We start from the raw sequence: 27,866 nt of genomic DNA on the forward strand, positions 1-27,866 counted from the left end.
ACAGGAGCTAGGCCCCGCTCGGCCACACTGGAATAACCAGGTTCACAAAACAAATTTCTTCCGAAGACGGCTGCGCCCGGCCGGCTCCAGGGGGACGCGTCTTCCCCGGGCCGTGGCCCCCGGCGCCATCACGGCGCTCCCGCGCATGCGCACGGCGCGGCAGGGGGCGCTGCGCCGCGCATGGCCCCGCCCCCGGCACGGGGCTCTCGCGAGAGCGCCGTGATAAACAGTGCACAAAATGGCGGCGGCAGGCCTGGGGGCGGCGGTGGCGGCACGGTGAGCGCGGCGGGCGGGGGAGGGTGGCGGGATGGTGGTACTGCCGGTGCTGCCGCCGCGCCTGCCGCGCCGCTTCCGTGCGTGGGCTCGGGAGGACGCGGAGCGGGGCGGGGCGGGCAGCACCCGGGCCTGCAGCAGCCGGTCGCCGTTCCCGGTGTTGGCTCCCCCTCGTCCCTGGGGCTGCCGCGCGGGGCCCTGCCCGCACCCCTACAGCCTCCCCAGGCCGAGGGGCGGGCTGCGAGCGGCGGCGCTGGCCCGCACGGCGTCTGCCGGCTCCCGCCGGGGCTTTAACCGCGCCGGGGCCGCGCTGCCGCCCCGCGGTGGCGGGCGGGGGGCTCGGTCGCTGGCTGTGGCGCGGCGGGGGTGGCACGGGCGGCGCTCCCTGAGGGGGCGGCTCCTCCGCGCCCCCTGAGCCGCCCTGGGGTGCCCTCGCTTTGGGGTACACAGGGGCGGCCGTGCTAGGGGACGGGCGGGCTGCCGAGTGCCGGCCCTGGCCACCTCCACGCCGCAAAGGTCCCAAACAGAATAAGGTTGTGAGCGTGGTTTTCCTTTCCTCTTGGCGTCTCTCATGTTTCAGCATCATGCTTACATACAGGCTGTATTATTACTGTCTTATAAAACAGCCCTAAGGATGCTTATTTTGCTCATTTGTGTCGTTGCGCTTTTAAATTTTTATTTATTGCTCTAGGGGTTATAAGGCAACGAAGTATAAGGCAGGCAAAGCTCAGCCAAGGTGAGGAATCAATGTGTTGGAACTGGGTCCAGTTCAGAGGCACTTTGTAACCACAAACAGTCCAGTCTGGCATGGCATAGTCAGTCAGATAGAAATGGAGGGGAATTCTATCCCCGTTTCAAGGAAATAGTTGAGAATTCTAAATAAAGCTCGATAAAAACGGACAGCTGTCACACGCAGGCTGGATTTGTTCTGTTGTTGTGCTGTGAGGTCAGCCCGTTGTCCTGCCAAATAGTGTGAATCCCAGAATAAGGCTCCTGCTTTTCAGTCCTGGTCACTGCAGCAACATACCGTTCTGTTTTGCTTCTCCAGGCAGGGTGGCAGACTAGACATAGACATGTTTTTTTTCACTTCCCTTTTGATGGCCTTTTGTCTATCAGTTGCTGGTTAAATGTTTTGAATTTAAAAAAAGACTAACATTGTAATTTTTCTCAAATGCTTCCTGCACCTTGGAACATAAAGGGAAGAGGTTTCTCCTCTATGTGAAAAACACTTCCAGTGCTTTGCTTTAACTTCACATTTTTGCATCTGTAACCCCAGCCCTTATTTTCTCAGGTGCCCATGTTGCAGTTTAACACATACTGCACCTTGAAAAAATTAGACTTCTTTTTTTTTTTTTTTTTTTTCTTCATGCTGTTTTTTCTCTTTCAAGCACAGGGACTGCAGGTTTGCTTCCTGTAGTGTCTTTTGTCCTTACCAGGCCTTAGTACAGAGTTTGAAGCCAGTTCTGCTTGTGTAAAATGGTGTACTTCAGCAGAATTTCTATTTGCCACATTTCTGATAGGAAAAGAGCACCATGCTTTTTTAAGTGCTCATGGGCACTTAAAAAATCATGTTAATATTTTATTTTGCACTTTTTCCTTGCCCTGCAGCTGGCATGTTGTTTTGTTTTCTTTGCTCCACTTACACAAAGAGTGCTCAAATTTGGTTGTCATCATTGTGTGTTCTATAGTCAGGTTAATAGCCAAGTGTTCCACCCGTGCTCTGGTGCAAGCAGGGAAGAGACTTGAACCTTGGTGAAGAATTACTAAATGAAACATACGAACAACTTACTCCATATTATTTCTAATACTAACTGCCCAAGTTGTGTATCTTTTGTGATTTTCAGGCTATACAGTTGCACAAACATGAATCTAATTATTTTCTGTATTACTCTGCCTTACAGATTGGCTTGCAATCAGCTTTGCTAATTCTTCTAGGGAGTTAACTTTGCCATCAGAAATGGAGTACAGGACTCAACTACCACATTCTGAGTGACCGAATCCTTTAATACAAAATGGAGAAAAAGCGTAGAAAGAAATGAGCCTGTTTACTAGGCTTTACCTCAAAAGACCATGAAATCTCTACTTATTTTGGACACAGCTTTAAGAATATCCAGTTGATCAGCACAGTGAAAACAACATTTACCGAAACAAAAATGAACTAGTTTGTAAAGAAGAAAATTGTGATTTGAATATATGGAATTTTTGGAATGAAACCATTTTCTTCTTTGACCATGAAGTTTGCAAACATCTGGTTTGTTCTGGTTGTTATTTTACTCTGTGGCAAAAAACACTTCGGTACCAGACTAGGGAATTCCTCTCAGGAGGCTCATATATGTCCTGGATGTTCTCGCCTTACTTTGAAAGTGGAATTCACTTCAACAGTCGTGGAGCACGGTAATAAAAAGAGTTCAGCAGTAAAAAAAAATAATCCCTGTGAAGTTCAAGTGTATCTTGTGTGTAAAGTGTGGCGTTTGTGCAATCATAACATTTAGAGTTTCTGTAGAAGCACATCATCTACTAAATTCTCTGCATGCAAAAAGAGAAACAGATTTTTTTTCAAAGGTTCTGGTTTAACTGGAAATAAGAGTCAAAAAAGGAGAGAAGGAAGAGAGGGGGAAATAAAGAGGATGTTAAAAGTGAAAATGAAGTGTGAAGGCTCAGGTGGGCAAGTCTGGTCACTTTGACCTGTTTAGTAGCAGTTCGTTTCAACTCAGCCGGTGGTGTGGTTGAGTCTCTTATGAAATATAACCACAGGTGGGCCTTGAAGGGGTGAGAAAGGCAAGAAGTCTCTTGAGAGTTTGTTCAAGAAAAAGTTTGGAAGTGATAATACGCGCATGGAAAAATTGCAAAGATAATTGTGAGGAGAGCATATGAATGGCAAAGTGAGTCAGATACCGCTGCTGGGATGGCAAAGGATAGCAGTAGGATGCTGCTTGACCCTGCATCCACTTGTTGCCTCAGGTACCTGTAGTATTCTCACAGTGAAGCTGTGCATGTGCCTGGGTGCTTACAGGCAGGGTGACAGCAGCGACGTTTCTGTGCGCAGTTAGCCAAAGGCTTACTGTGGTGAACGTGGCGGTGTGTGCTGAAGTCCACTCAGAATCAGCACTGTAGATGGAGCACTGGACTGTTGGGACCAGCTTCGTTCTCTGTGCGTGTTGTAGTTGGTGTCAGTAATTTGCACTAAAACTCAATACCGCGTAGAAGCTAGATTCTTTAAATCGTACACGTCAAGAAGCATGTTGAACTGGCATATCGAGCAGTTTGTACTGCTTGGATGTGACATAACAGTAAGTCCATTACCTCTTTCCTGCCCTCCCTACATCGTTTCACCTTTCCATGATACCTACAATTCTACCTTCCTTTCAAAGGTTTTTGTTGTATTTTGCAGGATTCTTGGTGGGGGAAAAACCAAAATAAAAGCATTATGTAGTGCAGAAATAAACTGCAGGTTTCTAAAAGCAACAAAAATGTGCCTCAAATTCTGATTATTTGTTCTGGATAAAGAACGAAAGAAATATTCGGACCTTTACAAAGTCAGTGCATGAGTATGCTGCTTAAACATCAGTTCTGATAAATTGTGCTCTTGTTCCAGAGTATATTGTGGCTTTTAATGGATACTTCACAGCTAAAGCTAGAAGTAAATTTATTTCAAGTGCACTAAAGAGTAGTGATATTGAGAACTGGAGGATTGTACCTCGCAACAACCCAGCCAGTGACTATCCTAGTGATTTTGAAGTTATTCAGATCAATGAGAAACAGAAAGATGGAGTATTGACACTGGAAGATCATCCAAACATCAAGCGTGTAACACCTCAACGTAAGGTCTTCCGATCACTCAAGTATTCGGAGTGTAAGTAATTTCCTGCATGAGATATGCTTTAGAAAAGTATTCTTAGCCTTGTTTTAGACCATCAGCTTAGCATTAGACAAATGAGAAGTGCCCTACAGTTTTTATTTAATTTACAGAAATCTATTCCTTGGCCTATAAAATTATCAGGGTCTTGTCATACCTTTGCTAAAGCATTCCCATCTACAGCGTAGAAACATTTCTTTTGTAGTGGTCAGTCACCTGAGACTATGGACCATCGTATCCCTAGTAGATAAAACAGAAGCTTTTACTGATTTTGATTAGAGAAAATTTGTCTAAAACTTTTGTTATAACAATATGATGTGCATATTTGCATAAAAATCTAATCTTCTGTGGTTTTCCTCATACTGTTACTTTCTTTTCTTCATCCTGATCCTACATAGCTGATCCAACGTTGCACTGCAATGAAACCAGATGGACTCAAAAATGGCAGTCATCTCGTCCCTTGAGAAGAGCAAGTCTTTCTTTAGGTTCTGGCTTCTGGCATGCAACAGGTCGACACTCAAGCAGGCGTTTGCTGAGAGCTATCCCTCGCCAAGTTGCTCAGACCTTGCAGGCAGACGTCCTCTGGCAGATGGGTTACACAGGTATGCTTTTGTCTGTTGGCTTAGAACAATTACCTTCTTTGAAAAACAAGCGAAGTGTAAGGAGAGGCTAAATTAATCTCTTACTGGGTGCTGGTTCTGGAAAGATTGAGAAATTATTTGTTTGGAGTTACGTTGTATACTCACAGAGTGCTCTTCTGTGTGTGTATACTGTTCTTACGAGAGGTTGGGCATATTTATGATCTATGGCTGAATTTCTGAATTGGAGTGTTGAGTGTTGTTTGAGATCTAGAACTTACTGAGCTTGTGAATTGCATGCTACAGTAATAAAAGTTCTCTTTGACTGGATAGATTTGCTAAGAAGCTGAATCAGAAAAAGCGATGCTTTTCTATTATAGGTGCTGGTGTAAGAGTAGCGGTGTTTGACACTGGTCTGAGTGAGAAACATCCACATTTCAAAAATGTAAAGGAGAGAACAAACTGGACGAATGAGAGGACCTTGGATGACGGTGAGTTACTGTGCACCTGGTCCAACTGTTATGGATACTGTGTGTTCTGTTTTCCGTTGTAAAACTGCTGTTGCTGCTATTGTGCTAACATCTGGTGAAACAGTGTATCTTGAGATTTTAAGCTTAGTTTTGCAGTGTTCCGAGCACTTAGTATTCCTACCAAATTCAACAAAGTATTAAGGTTCTGGGAGGGTGTTGCATAAGACTCTTTTTAATCATTTGTGGTGTTTCATGGTAACATTTGAAAAATGTCAGACCATGAAGACATTATGCAGGCATAAATACATTGTCAGAGTAGGTGGAGGTCAGAGCAAACCCCACAAAGCTGTTTCTTTCCTATTCCATTTTATGTATTCTGCTGTTTCACAGTGCATACAAATTTCCATACTTACGAGGGAGAGGATTTTCCTTCTGTACTGTGCATTCCTAAACTAATCAGAGTTTTGGCACCTTCCTGTAAAGTTTTTCTAACCTATATCATTTTCATCAAGAAATGCTGTGCTGGCTCATGCCCATCAACATTCCAAAGAACTTTTGTATTTTTTGCAGTATGTTTGTGTTCCTTTTTCTTATGTTGACCTTAACTTGCCCTGACTGTATGCTTTAATTAACTTCATACTGTCTGAGTCAGTCAGTTGGCAATTTAATCCCCTTAAATTTTGAGGTATATGCATATCTTGCTCAGTCCTGTGTGCGCCTCCGTAGTTCTGTCATGTATAGTATTTCTTTGCTTTGCAGCACCTGCTTTTGGTAGTTTTGCTTTTCTGTTATTTCTGTGCCCAGATGATTGCTGGACAGGCAGATTTGGAATACAGAAATACAATGTGGACAGTCCAATAAAGCAAAAGCTAAAATTATTGTTTAAGAAGAGAAGAAAATGTGTTTTCGTGTTTCATTGTTCATCCTTAAAAAAATATGGTTCTTGCAGAACCAGGATAAAAATCAAAAAAGAAATTAGCGTAAAAATACGTTGGCCTTGTGACTTGCATTTCCCAAAGTAACTTTTTTCTCATGATTGTGGGGCTCTTGATTTCACTGGTAGCAATCAGGAGTGGATAGACTGGAGAGTGTGTCATCGAGTTTCATCAGCTGGTTGTCTGCCTACACAGTGCTGGGAATTTAATCCCACTGAACCCAGCAGCAAAATATGATTTACAAAGACTAGGACTGAACCCGGTGTTTGTGGTTTGTTGTAAAGTCTGTTAGATTGATGTGATTTTTGGTGTAGGTGGTGTTTAACAGTACAGTTCCTTGACAATGAAATGATTTGTCTTCCAGCATCTTTATTTTGTTTCCTTCTCCATGTGATAGGTTTAGGCCATGGGACTTTTGTAGCAGGTGTGATAGCCAGCATGAGAGAATGCCAGGGATTTGCTCCAAATGCAGAACTGCACATTTTTAGAGTGTTCACCAATAACCAGGTAGCTATTTTACATCTGTTTCAATTTCTGCTTTCTAGATTAATGCTGTATTAATCCTTTCCTTTGGGAATATTGCAGTACTTGTAAATGTTGATGTATTTTCTTTGATCAGTGAGAAGGATACATCTTTCTACTTGTAAGATACCACAGGATGTCTTACAGTTTCCAAATCTGGTGTATTTTTCAGAAATAATGTGTGGAAGTCTGATCTGCTTAGTGCTGGAGCAACCACTCAAATGTACTGAGCACTAGAAATGCCAGGAAACCATTATCACTTTTATGCTTTATTTTGGTGGTGTTTCTTCTATCAATCTGAAGTCTGTATTGTCGTGGACTCACTGGATGTTCCAATGATAGCTTGCTTTCCCCTCTTTCTTACATAGGTCTCATATACATCTTGGTTTCTGGATGCCTTTAATTATGCAATTTTAAAGAAGATAGATGTATTGAATCTAAGTATTGGTGGGCCAGACTTCATGGATCATCCATTCGTTGACAAAGTTCGTATGAGGAAATAAAGCGGTCGTGGTGGTTTTTATATCCCTCACACAAACACTGGACTTGCAGAGCTACTCCCTTTGCCACAGCTGCTGATAGGTTCTGCTGCTGCTGACAGTTTCTGTGGAATTTCATTTACATGAGAGAAATTTTATCCAGTGTACAGGCTTTTAGGAATATATTTAAGAAATGAATTAAAAAGACCCCAAACACAACCCAGATATTCAGAGCTATGGAAGCATGCCCTTTTACCAAATACTGTATGTACTGCTAGAAAGTGTGATTTCCAAGCAGGCAACGAAGTGGGCCCATGATAGAAGACGCTTAAGTGACAGCCCCCCCCCCCCGCCCCCCCCCCCCCCCCCCCCCCGCTTTTGTTTTTTAAATCTCTGCATGGTTAACTTATTTCATGGTAAAAATACGTAGAGCATGTATTCAGCAGCAAATTGTTTAAGAACAAATAGGTAAAAAGTACAGGTAGTTGATTTAAGTATGTGTTTTGTTTCAGGATAAGATGGAATTAAGTTTTTGTCTTTGTAAATGCCTGATTCCCTGAATTGTTGATCTATCCTTCAAAAGCACTAAGCAAATTAATTTACTTGCATTTTAAAAAAGGATAAAATCTTTCTTTGTAAGGACTAGTTAAGGGATTTGATGCATTGCTTTTTTCTTTTCTTTTTGCCTTTTTCTTTTCTTTTTGCCTTTTTCTTTTCTTTTTGCCTTTTTCTTTTCTTTTTGCCTTTTTCTTTTCTTTTTGCCTTTTTCTTTTCTTTTTGCCTTTTTCTTTTCTTTTTGCCTTTTTCTTTTCTTTTTGCTCTTGTCCTCTTTTTTTCCTTTTTTTTTTTAATGATGACCTGCATTGAAATATAGTTTGACAGTGACTTCACTACTCTCCCAGATTATTACTGGAGAGGATTCAGAATACCTTGACTTTGGCATCTGGAATCCTGTGTTATGGATAAGAGTTCTTCCTTTGGTGTAACCTAAATACGTATGATCAGCAGTGTTGCTGTTGAGGCAGGGTTATTGGTCACATAATCTTAAGAAAGTTTGGAGCTTAATACAGTGAGATGTATTTTATAAGTCTCAGTAATAGAGGTTGGACTAATTGTTTGCTTATGTCAGATCCCATGGAATGTATGTTTGTTGGAAAAGTTTTTTTGGTGGCACAGCCTTATTGTAAACTTCTGTTTTTTGTAGGTATGGGAATTGACGGCCAACAATGTTATCATGGTCTCTGCTATTGGCAATGATGGCCCTTTGTATGGGTAAGTTTCAGTGACCACTTCAAAGAAAAGCAAACATGTTATTATATATTTCTGGAAGTAGTTGTGCTTGGTCAGAAAGTTTTCCCTACTCCTTTTTCTCTGCAATCTGTTTATAGAAAGTGACTCCAGTTAAACACTTCCCATGTCTTTATCACTTGCTGCTGTAGTACAGCAATTTGTGAAGTACTTAGCTAAATATTTTTCTCTGAGAACAGTGGAAAGTCAGTAGAAGAATGGCAGGACTTCCAGCTGGCATTCCCCTGTTAGTATGAGCAGACAGCTTTGGGTGCTTGGGCTTAGGGCTTAAGGAATATAGAAGGGATCAGGCCAGAACGATGTGTGATATATTTCTAAAATAAATGCCTAAAAATATATTTTGTTTTGTCTTCAAGATACATGGTTTGGTAGTTACTGAGTTAGTTACTGCATTGCTAACTGCCTGAAAAAGTTGCTCTCGCTTCTAAAGAATAACTGTATCAGGTAGGACCAAAATTTGTTTCTGTGGAGGTTACAAAGAGCATCTGACAAAAATCTGATGGCAGTGTGTCTGTTATCAGGATAAACTTATGACTGTGTCTTGTTTGGTTTGGTGGTTTTTGTTATTTTTTTTTGTCTTTCTATCTCCCAACTTGTTCTAGGACTCTCAATAACCCTGCTGACCAGATGGATGTGATTGGAGTAGGTGGCATTGACTTTGAAGATAATATAGCTCGCTTTTCATCTAGGGGAATGACCACTTGGGTAAGATATTTTGACTGTGGCCAGCCACATTTGCAGCCAAAATAAGGGCCTTGGAAAGGCAGCCTTTTTTGAAGGGATAATGCTGTGCAGATGGTATGTGTTGGGGGAGTAACCATTTCATCAAAGATCGGAACAGTTAGAGATTTTAAGTCTTTAAGCAAGAAGCTTAATGTTCGTTGCAGGGTTTCTCATTATTAATTTTGACAACTATTGACATTCTTGATGTACCTGTAAAACATCCAGTACCTTTTGGCTTACGGTGAGGACGTGCCTGTCTGGTTAAATCTGGAAAAATGAAGGCCTGCTTTTGTGCTTCCTTTAGCTTAAAAATCCTAGATTTACAGGTACTACATGTAACACTGCACTTACTTGCCTGTTGAACTGAGGTGACGGGTACTGTGCACATGATTTCAGATGAGACTGCACTGTGATCTTAAGGGGACTGTTACATGCTGCATGTCATTCATTAGCAAAGTAGCAATGTGGTTATCATTTTGTGAGTGGTTTTATGCTTAGCATAGATAGTACAGTAATTGGCAGTAATGTTAATGTTGAAACATTGAGAACTTGAGTCCTCCTTTAGGTGTTACTTGCTGTTCTTTGGCGCTGAGCTTTGGCTAATTTAGTTGATAATTTTACTTCTAAATGACCTGCAGTTGGTTTAAATGCCCAAATGAAGCAACCAGTCTTCGTTGTGTATCAGGGCAATAACGCAGCTGTTTTCTTTCGCAGGAGCTGCCTGGAGGTTATGGTAGAGTGAAGCCTGATATTGTTACTTACGGCTCTGGAGTGAGAGGTTCTGGTATGAAAGGTGGATGTCGCTCGCTCTCTGGGACAAGTGTAGCGTCTCCTGTTGGTGGCAGGTGCTGTTACTTTGTTAGTGAGGTAAGTCTTAAATAAGACACTCTAAAAGGATGCTGATGCAGGAGGGTCATTATAAAGGAGCCCACCAAATAAGAGTAAATTGTGTTTACATGCAGGAAAACAAACTTGGAGGATAAAATCACAGTTCTTCTGCCTGAGACATTGCCTTGTCTGACAAGCTGTAGGTTTTCTGGGAAAAACTTGAGAACTGTTCTGAATAATAGTTACATCTTTGAAAATTTAACTAGGGAGAGCAGTACTATAATTTTGTGATATTTTTAATATCATTTTGAATGGCTGAGCTTCTGTCAGTTTTATTGTAGAAAAAGCAGCTGCTCAAAGTAGGGCACCTGTAGCAGATAATTATCTAAATCCTTGTAAATTTTATAGGTTTCAGGGGTTTATGGCTGTTACCCAGTTGCATAAGTCATCTGTTGCATACTGAAGAACTTGAAAGAGAGGTGGGAGTTGCAAGGCTGTACTTTGCGTTTGTCCTTGCTACTATATAAGGATGAGGTTAACTTTTATTTGAGAAACATGCCAAAAATGTAAAGTTATCATCATAATTCCTCCATAAAATGGTGCATTTTTCTCTGAACAACAAAGCTATTTTTGTCCCTCAGAAGAGCCACGTTGCGAAAGATGTAAGTTTCCAGTTACAGAGGCTTTGATTTTTCAAAGTATTTTATTTAGCATATAAAGATACTGCCCTGATTGTAAAGACTGCTAGGCATGGAGCATTCTAAGGAGAAAAATGCATGTAATAGTAGTTTTTAAGATAAATGTGTCAGAAGCTTGTCACTCTTCCTTAGCTGTTCCAGTGAGAAATCGAGTAATAACAGACAAGTATGAATAGAAGACATTACTCACAGCAAAATGATTTTTACTTTCCTTAAATCAAATGACTGTTAAGGCCGAATGGTAAACAGGGCTAGCTAGAAAGTTGGATAACGGCTGCCTAATGTGATCTCTTGTTTCCCGTTTCAGCACAGTTCAGAAGCGTGAAATGGGTGAATCCAGCTAGTATGAAGCAGGCACTTATTGCATCAGCACGTAGACTTCCTGGAGTCAACATGTTTGAACAAGGACATGGCAAGTTGGATCTTCTGAGAGCTTATCAGATCCTCAACAGCTATAAACCACAGGCCAGGTTAATTTTAATCCTTAATTAATCAATGATGCACTATAATCTGCTGTATGTCTTTTAAGAGAGCAGGTGTTGCATGTGTAACTCAGTTGAGCAATCTATGCTTATGCAACAAAGAGAACTTGCACAGATCTTACGTAACCCTGAAGCATGAATTTTGACAAGAGAATGGATGAAAAGCCTAAATTATAGCAGTGTAGGGATTGAAGTGTCTATGAGAGGTAAATTGACTTTCTCTTCTAGCCTCAGATGTTATGAATAATGTAATCTACAACACAGTGGAAAAACACTTAAATTTTAACTTCTGAGAAGAACATTCTCACTGTGCTGAAAAGTTTTTTTTTTTGTGTGTGTGTGTAAAAATCTTTTCATAAAACCTAAAATAAAAAAAAAAAAAAAGGGGGAGGGAAGAAGATTTTGGGGCGGATTTGGGAAGCAAGTGAGACCTTGGTAGAGCAATTATGACTGGCCTCTCTTATCTGTAATTTTTTCATAGTTATGCATAGTGGCATGTTCTTATGCTCCTCTGCTTACTGATTTTTTTTTTTAATTTTCTTTTTTTTTTCAATTCTACCTCCTCCATCCTGCTGTAGTTTGAGTCCAAGCTATATTGACTTGACGGAATGTCCCTACATGTGGCCATATTGTTCTCAGCCCATATATTACGGAGGGATGCCAACCATTGTTAATGTTACTATCCTTAATGGTATGGGAGTCACTGGGAGAATTGTAGACAAGGTAAGACTTAACACTGTGCCAAGTCCTGACTGCTAATGTTGCTGAAAAGCTTCCCAGAAAAGACTATTTTAGCTATGAATTTCATAGAACAAATCTGATTTCTTACTGCTGAGAGCAAGAGATCCAAAATGTTTTGATTTTTTAAAGGATACACCCAGATTGATGAGATTTGTCAACATGAACTGTCTACAAGTTTTCAAGCAATGCATTGGTTTCCCGGATGTGTAGTGTTTTGTCTTTGTAAAAAATAGTTTGGATTGACAGGTGCTTAGGAGATTTCTTTATATTCTTTGATAGCATTTAGAATCTTGCGGCATAGGGTTTCCTCATCGTTTTTTTTGTTGTTGGGTTTTTTGGTTTTTTTTTTGTCTGGAGCATCAGCAATCTCAGTAAAGAATCCTGACGTCATAAATCTTGTGTCTTCCATGGGTCTAAATGACCTGAAGGTACTGATTTATCAAGGTCTGCAGCAAAACACCAGGGATGTTGAGCATGTTGGTTGACTAGAGAGGTTTTTATTTTTTAATTTTTTTTTTTTGCTTTAAGTAAGTTTAAATGTAGAACAGATTTGGGAATTGATACAAGTAAAACACCCATCCCAAAACTCTAGCCAATGTAAATGAGATTAATTTCAACATTTTAGTGTGAATCCTGAGGTCTGTTTTAGATTTAAGCTTACATTAAAGGGCATTGAAGCTCTTATCCAACACCATTAGCTTGTGGTAATACTCAGACACAGCTGATGTAAATTGCTTGTGTCTGTCATAGCATTAGCTCTCTTCATTACCAAAAGGAAATTTTGTGTTCTTACCAATAAATTTTTCACAGAACCCCAAAACATTAAAATATGTGAACTTAAGCAGCGTGCTATTCAGATAGCTTCTTAGAGAGTCCTGCCTCTGAAAAGCCTATACTTCATCTGGATCAGTAAGGCTGTCATGATTAGGCTGATTCACTGACACACCACCAACCCCTTGGGCTTTGTGGACATTTTAAAATTTGGCATAATATTCAGGAAAAGCTAAGGTTTATTATTTCTTTGTGCAGAGGAACAGGGCTATGTATGCAAAAGTTAGTGACTGCAAATACTGTTTTACCAATGTTATTTATTCTTCATTTCACAGCCAGACTGGCAACCTTATCTCCCCCAAAATGGGGATAATATTGAAGTGGCTTTCTCATATTCCCCTGTGTTGTGGCCTTGGTCTGGATACTTAGCAATTTCCATCTCTGTAGCAAAGAAAGCAGCATCATGGGAAGGCATTGCTCAAGGTCATGTTATGATCACAGTGTCATCCCCTGCAGAAAATGAAGTAAGTTCTGTGCATTTCTGGTTTTCTGTGTTAATTATTCAAAATTGCTGCTTAATACACAAATACCTTCTTCTTAATGGGTGGTTCTGGTCCTGTCATTTGAAGCATAAGTTAGATTGGGGTCAGGAAATTGAAGAGTACAAATAGTGATCTTTATAGCTGAGAGCAGGATTAACCTGTGAATTGGACATGCTTTAGAATCAGAAAACCTCTCTTTAGACTGATTTTTTAATTTCATTTGTTTATTTTGAAGTTCAAGTAACGTATTTTGAAAAAGAGATTACTTAAATATGTTTCTTCTAGAACCTGCGTAATTGTTGCTGAGAAGTTTTTTAAGGTTTTGAACAATTGAACCAAATCACAGTTGTAATGTATTTGAAGTATTTTACATTCTGAGCATAAATATAATCTGTTGACTGCAGAAAGAATACTACAGTGATTTAAGGCAAAAGTCATCCAGAGCTGGTACTGGTGACTAAAAGTAGATTGGATACCTCCATTTTTTTTAGTTTTTTTTTACAATCCGCAGTTAACTGGTGAGTGTTCCTGTTGGGGGGAAAAGGATTTCACTGTAGTTTGTTCTGTCCTTCAGTCTAAGAATGGTGCAGAGCAGACTTCAACGGTGAAGCTTCCAATAAAAGTGAAGATTATTCCTACTCCACCTCGTAGTAAGCGAGTCCTTTGGGATCAATATCATAATCTCCGTTATCCACCAGGATACTTCCCCAGGGATAATTTGAGGATGAAGAATGATCCATTAGATTGGTATTTATCTCAGGTTCTATTAAATCAGTATTTCTTGATTGTGTGTTAATGATATGGGATAACTTTAATGAATGCCAGAGAGCTCTGGCCTTTTCCAGTGTGGCATGGGATTGTCTTTTCTAAGAAATCCATGAATAGCTCTTGGACTCTGCATGCTTTTGGTGCAGGATTTTTTTTGTGCTGTATGGTTTTACTCACATGAAGTGAAAAGCTTTTAAAATACACATGTAAGACACTGAGATTTTTTTGTTTGGCTTTCGAAGTGTAGCATTTTTCTTTTCTGCCCTGATTTCTCCCATAAAGTTAAGAGGAGTGTTTTCTTAGCTGTTCCAGTATTCACTTGTCAAAAAAACCATGAGAAATTTGAAAGATTGAGTGCTAAAGAAGTCTGTTGAGGAAGGGTGTCTTCGAAGCAGGGAGAGGCTTGGCTGTCCTGTTGTCTTTCATAGGTGGCGAGGGAAAGCATCCATAGGAAGAATCACACAGCAGTATATAAGTGAGGATTAATCGGGTCAGTGACCAAGACACAGGCTTTTGGAAAGCTGCTTGGAGCATACAGATATGGCAAATGGACAGGAACCCGCCACTGAGTTTCAGCAATTATTTACAGGTGGTCCTGGGTGCTTCTTCAAGTTAGTAGTTAAAACTGCTCTTATTGGCTCTTTTGCGAGGAGGAGGAGGTCCTGTGAAGAACATCTGTTCTTAATGCAGTAGTGTTTCTCTGTGATGCGATGCAACCATGATGCAAACATGCAAAAATTGTGCTTTGTAAGGATGTGCTCAATCTCTAGCTTTGTCTGTGTAACTAACTCTTCTCTGTAGCACTTGGAACCAGTGTCATTTGAGAAGAGTTTGCAAAGAGGAGGTGGTGGTTGGAAAACTACAAATTATCATTTGAAAAAAATTGACCTTTTAGAAAGGAAACTAGGAAGTAATCTATAATGAGAGTCTCTAAATCAGATTTCTGCATGCCAGATCTAAATGTCTTCAACACTTTTCTCTTTTCCTAAGGAACGGTGATCATATCCACACAAACTTCAGAGACATGTACCAGCACCTAAGGAGCATGGGGTACTTTGTTGAAGTACTTGGTTCCCCATTTACATGTTTTGATGCAAGCCAGTATGGTAAGCATGAGTTAGTTGCCTTGTTCTCCATTCTGTTAACTTCCTCCTAAAACGGCCTGGTTTTTGGAAGACCAGTAATGTGGGGATGCAAAGAAAAAAAATCTAATGATAGAACAATGTTATAACAGTGGGTGTATTTATATGCTGATACTTAGTTGTGTTGATGCAGAAGCTTGCTTGGAGGGCTAGAAGAATTAGTGCAGTTTTCTATTTTTACAATGAAAAAATGAGAGGGAAAGCCCACCTCTGAGTGGGTTAACAGCTCCTCTGTATTCAGTCCCACAAAGGCAGAACTGTATTTGCAAAAAGATTTTGGCACAGTCAAAATGCAAAATGAAGCATGATGTGAAGAGCAGACTAAAATCAAGTGTCCATTCTGGTTGTCTTTTCCCTCAGCAATGGCATTTTAAAACGTTGATATCTGTAGACAGATAAAAGTGGGGAAAGCATTCCATTCAGCCGTATGTGATAGCAAAGCAGTATGTGGCTGGTTTCTTCTCATCAGGAAAGAGACTTGATAGATTTGCCAGACAGCCCATGCTCTTTTCTGCTCCAGCGTGCCCCTATATTTAACCATGACATGCTGCAACAAGACCCTCTTTTCTTTTGGGCTGCGATGTTCTTCAGTGGCCTGCGAAGTGAGTGTGCATTCTGACAGTTTTCTATTTCTGGAAATGTTGTCAGCAGTAATCTTTTGTTTACCTTGATTCTTCAATAAATACCTCACTGTTGCTTTTCGAGTTCAGTGGGTGAGCAACTCGATACAGAAATGGTAGCGCTTACAAAAGTAGCAAAATAATTTATTTTCTGAGACCGCTGGTTTTGTAGTTGATAGAGTGCAGCATTAGGGGACTTCTCTGTCCTCTGATTCACCATTATATTGCACCTTGTTTGCTTAGTAGTTTGTGGGGCTTTCAAAATGTCTTCAATGGGAAGAAGTGAGGGGTGAAAAATGCAGTGATCTACCGCTTCTCCCTAGCTTGTATTGTTGACAAACTTGGTGAAGGTGCGCTTCGTCCCATTGTCTGTGTCATTAACGTGCTTTCTACAGGATCGTTTATCAGAAGGCTTGCCAAACAGGCTGCCTGAACTTGTGGAATTGGCCTGGTTGCAAGGGACTGTGAGACACAGGGCCAGAGTCAGTGGTTTATTGGATTGCTCAGGATATCAGCCTGTCAGGATTTGCATTCTCTTTGAAGATGGAAATTCCACCGCCTCTCTGGGTGATCAGAAAGTGAAGAAGCAAAATGACTTGATATTTAGAAGCCATCTGAAAGCATAAATATGTTTTTGGGGAATAGAAGTATATTTTTCTGGTTGTGCTTCTCAGTGATGCAGAGAAAGTTGTGCTTGTTCACAGGAGTGGGTGAGGATTATATGAAGGTGGCAGTGGCACTTCAGTCAGGTCTTCTAAAATGTGGCTGTAGTTTTCAAGTCTGAAGCAAACAAAGTTTCAGAGTAATTGTTGTCTACCTGGCCTGCAAATCTGCAGTAAGTGAGCAGAGTAGCCTTTAGAATTGGAATAGTGAAAAAACCTTATGAGTAGGGTGCATCTACACTAGCACTTCAGTTTGGGTCAGCAGTCAGTCTGATTGTCCTCTTCTGCCAGAGTCTGGCTCAGTTTATGGAGTATTTGGGTGAGACCAAACTGCAAAATATACACCTGATGTATGCGGGCATTCAGTTCATGAGACCACACAAGCATGAGTCAGAATTAACACCCTTAAAAAGCATACTGTGCTGCCAAACTCATTTTTGGATATGTTTGTAAACTGAATTGTCTGGTATTTCCCGTCCTTAAATGCACCTTCTATAATGAGCTGCCAGAGCAGGGCATGTGGACCAGATATTGTGCAAAATGTGTGCTTGTGTTGACTTTTGCAGAGGTTGTGTGAATAGCGATAACGTTACAGTGAACAGCCTGGTGAACTCTTGTTTTTGCTTTTACGCACAGGGACTTTACTGATGGTGGACAGTGAGGAGGAGTATTTTCCTGAAGAGATCACCAAACTGAGGAGGGATGTTGATAATGGACTTTCACTTATTGTGTTCAGTGACTGGTACAACACATCTGTGATGAGAAAAGTCAAGTTTTATGATGAAAACACAAGGTATTGATTTGTGTCAGTTCTTTGGGGGATAAAGTGCCATAGAATTGCCATTTTATGCACATGTTACCCTAAAAATCCCAAATGTAATATGCTGTACTTCATCACTCCCATGCTGCTTGTAAGAAGGGAATACCTGAAGAGCAATATTTATGTTAAGCTGCAGCTTAAGGAGAATAGCTACCTATTTCATCCTGATTGCGAAGGCTCATTTGGTAATGTAATCTTCTTTTTAAGCCAAGAAAAATATTTGCAATGAAAAGTAGTTACGAATTGGAGACTGACAAGCAAAGGAAAACGCATGCATTTTCACTTTCAGGGAGCAGAAAGAAAGTGTGCATTGCAAACAGTATTACCAGGTTGTACACCAATTACTGAAGTCATTCCAGTATATTGTATAAAAAGAAAATACACCAGTGTCATGAGTGGTGGTAGAGACCCTCATAATTACTGTAGTTGTCAGCCTGTTTTGTATTACTGATAAGCCAGGAAGATCTGTTTTGCTGTTTGTGAGCAAGTAACATTTTGCTTCCTTAGAAAAATGAGAAGCAAATTACATGACTGTCAGTTTTGCCTCACTTAGCCAAACAAAGAGGATAAGACTGAATTTCTTTCTAGCAAACTGAAGTTTTCCATGGAACTGAAATGCACTGAGAACTTCACGTTAGTATTACTATTTGTTCAAAAGCATTGGTGTCAAAGAGAGACGGCTGCTCACACGCCCCGGAGTTAAATAAGTCCTTGAGATGTAGTTCTTTAAGTGACTTTGAAAAAGTCTGCATGTGGGAAGCCACCTGACTTTCATTATGCAAACTCTAGTAGTATATTCTGTATACTAATAAACCGTGTTATGCTGTAATTTTTACAGACAGTGGTGGATGCCTGATACTGGAGGTGCTAATATCCCAGCTCTCAATGATCTGCTTTCTGTCTGGAATATGGCCTTTAGTGATGGGCTGTATGAAGGTGATTTTACCATGGCAAATCATGAAAGTGAGTACTGGAATCATTGCCTGTGCAGGCTACAGCGTGTTGTTTGGGAAAGTAGTTTTCTGTGAGAATGAGATTGAGTCAGAGTCAAGGGAACTACTCAAATTCAGGGAAAAGAGTCTCAAAGGATGCTTAAATGATTACTTCCTTCGTAGACTGCATTAAAGCCTTTGGTTTTAATTATGCAATTACTTGGAAATTTTAAATTTTGGAGGAAGAAAATGGATATGGACATTTTCCGTGGAATACACGAGTTTAGACATGCATTGTAACATCCTGAGATGTTTTGTGAATTCCTGTTCTTGCAATCTTTTTAATTGTTCCCCCTGAAATGAAGATGTTTGATTGGTTTCAAGTTCAGACTTTGTGGTTAGGCCACAGGTCTGTGATGACCTTACTGTTTTCTGACTTTCTAGGTCTAGCCATTCTTTCTTTTTATCTGCCCCAGTCATTTGATGTTTTCATGCTTTGCTTCCAAGTCTCTGTTTTCTGACTGGTTCATTCAGAAAGTGTGTGTAAAAAGAGAAGGCAACAGCACTGAGGGCTGTGTATGCTCACCAGCATGGATTGAAGGAGGCAGGTTCTCTGTAGTATAGGTGATGGCTGTTAGTGTGAAATACTACATTTCTCATAGCATTTGATTAAGCTTTTCAGTTTAAAGAAGATCAGGTCAGTCTCCTAAACGGAAAGGTTTGAAAATAGTATGTAAAGGTGAACATGCAAAAGCTGTTCTTTGAAGCGTCTTCTCTGTGAATACATACATTGGTCAAAATGTGCAAGCTCAGAGTGATGTTCCTGGGAATGTTTTCTTCTGCGCTTGTGTTAACAGCTCACTGAAATATGGTGGGAAGGGAAGGAACGTAATTTTTACTCTAAACTGCACTTTTGTGATGTCTTTCAGTGAATTATGCATCAGGCTGCAGTATTGCAAAGTTTCCAGAAGATGGCATTGTCATTGCACAGACTTTTAAGGATCAAGGTATGCACTTCCTTGTCTTTTTTTCTGTGTTGTAAGCAGAACTTTGGAGTAGGTGCACAAGCAAAGTTCTAAAGTCTATAGGTGTAAAAACATTGATTTAAAAATACATTGATGGAGTAAGTGCTTTTTCATTTTGCCTAGAGCATGTAGTTGGATGCCTAACAGGCAGCTGCAGTGTGACTCTGTATACAATTTGACATAGTACAGCAATGTCCAAGTGTATATACGCAGTCTTTTATTGTGTTTGCTCTACGTAAACACATCCGCATGTATGTGTGTCATGCATCTTTAGAGGGGAGGGGAGTGTGTCATAATGGTGTTACTTGTCCATGTTTTTCACAAATTTCAACTGCTACTAAATACATCCCCTAATCGTTGCCAAATTTGGTGTGAGTGTTGTGGTAGCTGTGGTGATCTAAGGATATAGGTAAGGAAAATTTTGGTCGACAAAATATCACCCGCTAGATTCTCATAAGGAAAAATTCTAGGCACACAGGAAGCCAATGCTTGAGCCATCTGTTCTCTGTGTGTAGCCATTCTCTTTAGCTTTATCATAATATCTTTTCACTTGTGAGGTGGTAATTCCGATTTGTAATAGCAACAGGCCTTTTTTTTAAAAAAAAAAAAAAAAAAAAGTTTTTTATGAGCCTTTAGGAAGTGCTATGTAGGACTAAATGACCAGAGCTGTTAGCATGTTGTAGGTCAGGCCTGTGTATATGGGTGAGGAAGGTTTGGCTGTGTAGGCAGAAGCACGTGTATAGCTTCTAATATAACTCAGCAGCTGCCGGAAAAGATCAGCAAGTTCATTGTAGTTTTGACTTACAATGTGCAATAGATATGATTACCTAGCGGAGAAATTTTCCATGTGAGCCTTTTGGAAGAAAGACAATTACCTCTGGAACGCTATATGCTGATGACTTAGGCATTTCCTTATGTGTGAGAGAGAAAGAGAGAGAGAGAGAATGTGTCAATTTGACAAGTAGCCTGCTAGACCTGCTTTTTTCTGTTGAATTCTTTTCATTGCAACTCATGAAGCAAAAGAACTCTGTGTTTTGCTTCCGCTGTGTAAAGGCAGCGTCTCAAGTAAAAGAGACTAAGTACTTAGCATTTGAAATTTGTCTTGTTTTGTTTTTTTAAATGGGTGTTAGAGGTGGGAAACCTTTAGCCTAAAAAGAGCTTTCATTTTAGTTCCTTCATGAATTGGGGTGTTTTCCCTCCTGCTGTATGTTAGAGCTTTCAGTCCACAGGAGATAAAATGATTGGATGGATTTATAAGATACAAATGGCAGGTTTCTAGCCAGGTCTACTCTGGGTTTTGCTGCACATACCCGTTCATGGGAAGGTTCCTATGCTTTTTTCATCTTTACTGTCCATCAGTTATCTCAGTTATGATTTTAATATCTCACAAACAACAAACATATATTTTAGATTGCCAGTTTATTATTTGGTACTTGCAGGGCTTTTGAAGGCAGGCCTTTAAATGACACTCCTTCAAAAATTATTCTACAGTAGGATGAGAACCAGGGCAGGGCTGGATGTACTGAAAACTGGCTCTGCACGCCAGTTCAAAGAGCAGCTGGGATGAGGAGGGAGTAAAATTTGCCAAAGGTTAAGGGGGAGGGGAGCAGGGGGAGGTGAGAAAAATCACGTGAGTTTTTGGTTTGGGTTGGTTTTTTTTTTCCTTTTTGGCATAAGTATCCTTACTAAACAATACTTTTCTTTGTTCCTGAATTGAAAGCTGAACACACAAAGTGCAAGGGTAACTACTAACTGCAGAGTTCCAGAGACATGTAAGCCCAGCAGTCTTTAAAATGGGCTTCCCCTGAACCACAGGTTTAATCAGTTTTGCAGCTGCTGCTTACAAAGAGACAGATGTTGTGTTTCACATAATGTCTCTATTCTCTTTTGTTAGTTCCGTAGTAGGTTTTCTTGTAGGAAGAGGTAGGCACGGCAGCAAAGTTGACGAAGAGCAGTGTGCACTGTGATGGCTGATCTTAAGTTACTGTGTCCTGCAGCATTCTGCAGGGCTAAACCAACGTAAAGTGATTTGTAAGGCAGAACGTTTTGATTTTAAATCTGTTGCTGAAAATACTAGGATTTTTCATTCAAGCTTTCATTCATGTTGAAGATGATCTAGGCTGTGAGGTCTTTCTGCTTCTCCAACAAAGAAAAACATTAATATCGGTAGGAAACTTCACAATCAGAGTCTTGGAGCAGTTTCATTATTGTAACAACGTGGGGGTTTTGAAAACATGTTTCATAAATGTGTGGCATGAAGAGTGGCATAGCTGCATTTGTAAGTTTGCACTGTAGGCTGTACTGACTTTCAGGTAAATTGATGTTGACGCTTTGCAGGCTATTAAATTTATTTGTGCTTTGCTTTAGGTCTTGAAGTTTTAAAACAGGAGACCGCTGTAATTGAAAATGTCCCTATTTTGGGACTTTACCAAGTTCCTTCTGAAGGTGGTGGCAGAATAGTTTTGTACGGTGATTCTAATTGCTTGGATGACAGCCATCGACAGAAAGGTGTGTAAACTTCGACATGGAGGAAGAGTTACTGTCTTAAGCTAACAACTGAACTATGGGATTTTTACAGCTCCCATCAGAAATAGCTGTTTTCTAGGGCCTCTCTAAATATTCCCAACAATTAATCACAGTTTCAGCAAAAGACTGCCCCACAAGATAGCCCTCTGATAGATCTGACCATTCCCCCTCCCCCTCCGATAGGGCCCCTTGCCTATCTTTCATTCCACAAGCTTTCTGGGCTGGTTTTGGGGTGGATTTTTTGCAGGGTGGGGTTTGTTTGGGGGTTTTTTGCTTCTTTGGGATGGTTTTGTTTCCAGAAAGCATGTTTGATTTGAAATTGTGAAGAGTCAGTTAGGGGGTCCCTTCACTTTTTGCCCAGTTGCATTTTCAGAACGTTTATGTAGTACAATAGATTTTATCTTTTGAGTTTGCCCGTCAGTGTGCCTCGTTCCCTTTGCAATGTTTACCTTGTTCCCTTGCAATGTTTGCCTTCTTCCCTTTGCAATGTTTCCTGTGAGGATTTATGGTAATGTTCAACATTTTGGTTGTGGACTACTAGTTTCAAGTTCTACTTTGACACAAACCAGCTGGCGTAAATGTGTCAGAAAGCAGGAATTTCTGTTTGGGTTCAACGTGTTTGTAATTCTGGGTAGTGCGCGTGTGAGCAGCATGTGCATGGAGTTTCTGTGACTCCCAGAGAAGCCATTCCTTCTGCCTACACACTGTTGTTGGTCCTTAGAAAACCTTTTTTCTAGCGCTTTTGTCTGGTCTGGCTTTCTGCATTTTTAAGAGATTGATTTGGTTTCTTATGACATGTAAAACACAAGCTGGTGTATCTGTGGCTCAAGAGGCCAATGACAATCCAGTATGTGAGGTTGTCTTATGTATTTCTACTGAATGTGATGTTCAGCCTGAATTTTCCTCATGTGATGAAAAGTACATTTATAGTTTTTTAAGCTTTTGTCACAGATATTTTAAAATACTAGGTTATGTAATCCCTCCCTTGCCTAATCTATTTAAATTTAAAGAAACTTACTGCCTAAGGGAGCTTTCTATCTGTAGCTTATTTCTTTCTCTCCCAAACATTTTCATTTTCTTTGAAAGTTCTCCAGTTTATCTGTCTTTGGGTGGCTTCCAGTGGGTTGCTGTAGCACTGACATGTCAGTGCCTTACGTGCTTGCTGTAGGTTATTGAAAGCACGTAATTTAAGAGAAGATACGTAGCTTTGAATTAAGCGATAGAAAACAATGCTTTGTGACATCCCTAATGCTGTTAAATTCAGTGTGACCTGTGAAGCAAGAAAAAGTGGAAGGCTCTAAAGAAATCCTTTAAAATTAGCTTTTAAATTGTGAACCGGGAGCTGTGTCTCCTGCAGAGACATCGGTGGCTTTAACTGAGGTAAATTCCTAACATTTGTGAATATAAATCCTTAAAATCTGATTGACCTCTTTAAAAATCAAAGGTGGGGGCTTAAGGGACACCAGGATTATGAAGATTAATTCCCATTCCCAGCCAACTGTTTCTGGGAGGAGAAGTTCTGAGAAAAAGTTTGCTGTGTGGTGGAAATACCTGATAAGGGATTGTCCTACTCTTGCAAATGGAAGTTTTAGAGAATTGTGGTGTTAATAGCTGGACTGCTTGTTCGTTAGGTGTAGCTCTGGATTAAGGTAGTCGTAATTCAGGAGAGAATCAAAGCAAGGGTTCATGTGCTGTTGAAGTGCAAAGGAAACCCACAGTCAGGTATGTTGCGACATTGATTCCCAGCCTGGTCTGTACCACAGCTGCTGTAGGTGCTGCTGGCATATAGCCAGAACCTTTCCCCTTCATTTATGTTTCTTTGAGCTTGGGAAAGCAAATGAGTTATAACTTTCCACTGAAGACACTACCTTGTTCTTACTTTTCTTTGCAAGGTATCTATTTTGTCCTTTCAAAAAACCAGTTGGTTCTCAGTTTTCCTCTTAAAAATGGTATCAGAAGCTCAGAGCTTCCTGTGTTTCCACACCAAAAAACCCTCATGATTTTTGCAGGGACTTGGATGGCCTTGCACAGGCTGGAATTCCCGTATTTGATACCTGTTGTTTTTTGTCCTGCTCCCCAAAAGAGCCTGATTTGGTACTCAAGATATTTTAAGAGTGAACAGATTATTTCTGTGTCTGTATATTGGGTGGGGGATTTGGGGTGTGTGTTGGAGGTTGCATCTTTCTGAAATTGGGCCTAGAACCTCAGAAGGAAAGAATCGAGAGCCAGAAAAACTGATGGTACTTCTGAATGTCATCACAGCCTTCTTAACAGAAAGATAAGCCGTTTGAAATGTGGCATAATGCATATCTTCTCTGGGGGCTTGGGGCTATGAAATCCACAGATTGCTTTTGGCTCCTGGATTCCCTCCTGCAGTACACTTCTTACGGGGTGACACCGCCAAGTCTCAGCCATTCTGAAAACAGGCAGCGACCTCCGTCAGGAGCAGGCTACTCTCTTCCCGAGCGGATGGAAGGTGAGAGCTTTAATTACCAAGCAGAGCCCACAATGGAGGGTGTGTCTGGGTGGCATTTAGGAATACTCGGGCGGGCCCTTTGAGGTATAAAAATTAAGGCTCGTTTGGTATGAGCTTTACAGTGTTTTGTTTTACTAGAAAAGAGCACTTACTGTGGGGATTTGTTACGATCTAGTTGTGATTTGACTAAAGAAAATGTTCTGTTCATGGAGTGATTTTCAGATGCCTGGTTCTTCTAGGGAGTATTCTAGTTACTAGCTGCAGAGCGTGTATAAAGCTTTCAGTCTTGTCTGGTGTGCTGCCAGCAAAACTTGAATTACCCACTGGTGTAGGTGCACAGCCTTACTGTTTTGTAAGGTGCCCTTTGGTTAATTCTGAGATTTAGCTACGAGTTGCCGTTACTGTAAAGAGCTCGTGGTGTTACCACAGCACTGTTTAGCCAGAGGCAGATGTTGGCAACATTTATCCTGCTAGTCTTTTGGTAACCCAGTGTGCCTCTGCTGTGAGTTGCAGGTAACCATTTGCATCGATACTCAAAGGTGCTCGAGGCTCACTTAGGAGACCCTAAACCCCGGTCCCTTCCTGCTTGTCCTCACCTGTCCTGGGCCAAACCACAGCCTTTGAATGAAACTGCCCCCAGGTTAGTATATGTCTGGCTGACAGTTACACAAGAAGCCTTGCTTTTGAGTTCAGCTGAAAAATTGTTTCTTCTGCTTTTGAAAGGGACAGCTGGAATGCCTTTCCTGGAGAAATACGGGATTGCAAAGAGGAATGAGTTATGCCTCTTCAGTGCCTAATCCTGGCTCGCCTTATAGCTACGCTATGAAACTAGGGGATTTAAAAAACAGCTTCAGAAGTCAACTCACTGTTGTGATTGAGTTGATCCCAACTTAGAGTGAACAGTCCTGCTTAAATCCATTGTCACTGCATGCCTTTGAAATAGTTTTCTGAAGCAGCTTCTTGAACAGCTGACCTAACTCTGCCTTCTGTTGTATCATTTGTCAGTTGCTTGAAGGAAAACACACCAGCGTGTAGCCCATGCTTGTCTGCTGAGCTGCGCGTGGTTACTTTTGGTAGACTGCAAGAATGAGAGTTAGTAAATAGTTGCCAGTCTAAGTATGTCCCTGTGGCTTCTGAATTTAACTTTGGAGATCTGCAAACTGCAGAACCTAAAAAATGATCGAATTATCATTGGGGTCCAAATTAGTGAGTTAATGTGTAGGTTCCAGCTGTCGCTTTCGCTATGTTTCTACAAAATTCCTTGCATTACTAGAGTAAGTGAGCAAACACCTCTGTCTTTAAATTTCTTCTAGCAACCTTTGGAAACATCAAAAGTTACTGTCAATTGACCTTGATAAAGTGGCTCTGCCCAGTTTTCGACAGAACAGACCCCAAGTGAGACCATTGTCCCCTGGAGAAAGTGGAGCATGGGACATTCCTGGAGGTAAATATTGAAAGTTTGAAAGTCGCTCTTCTGCTTTGCTTGTTATATAGGCTTTGGGAAAAAAAAGTATTAACAATGAAACGCAGTGCAACCGGAAGAAAGGCTACGTGTTTATTTTCAGTTGTGAAAAACATGCAAATAATAGTAGGGCTATGTTGTACAAGCTGACTGGTGAAGCCTGAAGGAAATGTTTTTGCATATGAAGAGTTTATTCAGAAGAAAGCATGCGTGACAGATGGGGAAGGAGGTTTTGGTGGGTAGTTGGGGTTTGTTTTGGTGCGGTTCAGAGTGATGGGTGTCAGCAGCAGTCCCAGTCCTTGGGAGCTGTGGCTGGTTACCTCCTGCTAAGTAAAATTCTTTGTGTCAGTGCACAAAAGCGGAGTCCAGAAGAGTTTGTCTGAATGGTGCCTTGGGCAAGGTGTTACACTAACAAATGATGTAGAACACTTGAAACAGCTTTCAGTCTAATAGTGGGCTGTTCTCCTGCACGAGCTTGGCACTGCAGGCCCAGGTGGAAGTTGTTTGAAAGCCTCACGCATGCACTTCTCCCAGACTGAGCTGCTAGACCAAAAGACGCCTGTAAAAACAAAGGGTTTGATTCTACAGCTTGACCTCACTGTGTGTATGCATGGTGTCTCTGGAGCAAGGACAAAATCACTTTCCTCATGGTATCAGGGTTTGGTGTGATTTATAGAAATTACTTAGTGGTAAAATTATGGTCAAGCATTTACTCTCTTGTCTACAGCAGATTGTAACCCACATCTCCCCTGCAACAACACTTTCATGTGCCCAAGTAGGTCAAAGTGGAAATGCTGGTGCTTTTCTATAATGTTAGTATCCCATCTTGTTTTTGCCGGTCAGACTGCAGTTGTTAATTCTAGAATCATACAGAATCAGAGAATGGTTTGGGCTGGAAGGGACCTCAAAGATATTTAGTCCCAACCCCCCCTGCAAAGAGCAGGGACACCTTCCCCTAGACCAGGTTGCTCCAAGCCCCGTCCAGCCTGGCCTTGAACGCTTCCAGGGATGGGGCAGCCACTACTGCTCTGGGCAGCCTGTGCCAGTGTCTCACCACCCTGATCTTCCTGTCTGAAATGCAATCTTATTAATAGCTTACTAACAGCGAAAGCCTTTGAACAAGAATTACTGTTGGATCATTTTGGTAGGTGGCATTAACGCTGTAAAGACATCGTAGCTCGTGTGGTTACTAAGAGCTTCCAAACCTCTTTGCCTTTCTAGGTATAATGCCTGGCCGGTACAACCAGGATGTAGGACAGACTATTCCGGTCTTTGCTTTTCTTGGTGCCATGGTGGTTCTGGCGTTCTTTGTGGTGCAGATCAACAAAGCGAAGAGCAGGCCAAAGAGACGGAAACCACGAGTGAAACGACCACAGCTTATGCAACAGGTTCATCCACCAAAGACACCTTCTGTGTGAAAGGTCTCGCTTGCCAAAGATGACTTCCTTTTACTGGTTGCTTTCCTGGGTGATCGATCGCTCCCAGCGAAGGTGCAGCAAACACGGCACTGATCGTAATAGTAACTCGCACCTGACATCATCTCATAGTCTTTGGTTTCTGGAGAGAGAAAGAAAATAAAAGGACCTCAGTTGATCATCTGTACATAAAACTGCAGCTTTAAGCAGCCAAAGCCACCAAAGACTTGAATACTGTTGAAATGGCTGCTTAGTCACTACATATCCCAAGAGGGGGAAAATGGACTTTTTTTTTTAAGCTGACCAAACTAAAATCTATTTGTTTAGAGGCTATTTTCTATATTTATTGTTGGGGAGGGCGGGGGGAAAAGTCACTTTAAGGACCTCTGCTAAGGAAAAACAAGTGCATTTTTTTGGACGGAATGCAATTTTCTAGAATGATATTATGCTGAAGAGTATAACATACGCAATTAAAGGAGGGAGAGGATGAGAGATACCAGTACAAATCAGTGAGGCATACTCCTGCAGTTTATTTTTATAAAGCCAACTACCAGGACGTTTTGTAATTTTTGGTCATGATTTCACCGTTGTTGGTGAAGCAGATTTTCAATAAATATGTTATCTATATGAAGCTAAGACAGTGTGCTAGGTGGCTTTTCTTTCCACTGACAGTCACAAGGAGCAAGTTGTAGAGTAAATGTTCATGTCTCCCTTTTTCCCACCCCATATCTTTATTCTTAACAGCAGTGTCCCAGGCTGCAGACTCCTTTGGAGCACGAACTGGGCAGCTGTACGAGCGGTGCTTTCCCTGA

General features: G+C 41.1%; 1 protein-coding gene across 1 annotated transcript; it reads left to right on the forward strand.

Annotated features, from left to right (window-relative positions):
* Window positions 1-139: 139 nt before the first annotated feature.
* On the forward strand, window positions 140-27,690 carry MBTPS1 (membrane bound transcription factor peptidase, site 1). The gene is given in 25 exon segments (XM_055726268.1): window positions 140-276; window positions 2,175-2,667; window positions 3,869-4,126; window positions 4,528-4,731; window positions 5,088-5,198; window positions 6,510-6,619; window positions 7,003-7,119; window positions 8,318-8,385; window positions 9,024-9,126; window positions 9,859-9,981; window positions 9,983-10,011; window positions 10,978-10,999; window positions 11,001-11,140; window positions 11,731-11,875; window positions 13,000-13,188; window positions 13,781-13,953; window positions 14,965-15,080; window positions 17,035-17,191; window positions 18,057-18,181; window positions 19,080-19,157; window positions 21,543-21,683; window positions 24,046-24,177; window positions 24,691-24,817; window positions 25,491-25,621; window positions 26,861-27,690. Coding segments are annotated over 24 exon segments (3,183 nt in total). The 5' UTR covers window positions 140-276; window positions 2,175-2,480; the 3' UTR covers window positions 27,058-27,690.
* Window positions 27,691-27,866: the final 176 nt, after the last annotated feature.

The sequence above is a fragment of the Falco cherrug genome, chromosome 14 (genome assembly GCF_023634085.1).
Source record: "Falco cherrug isolate bFalChe1 chromosome 14, bFalChe1.pri, whole genome shotgun sequence".
Classification (NCBI taxonomy): domain Eukaryota; kingdom Metazoa; phylum Chordata; class Aves; order Falconiformes; family Falconidae; genus Falco; species Falco cherrug.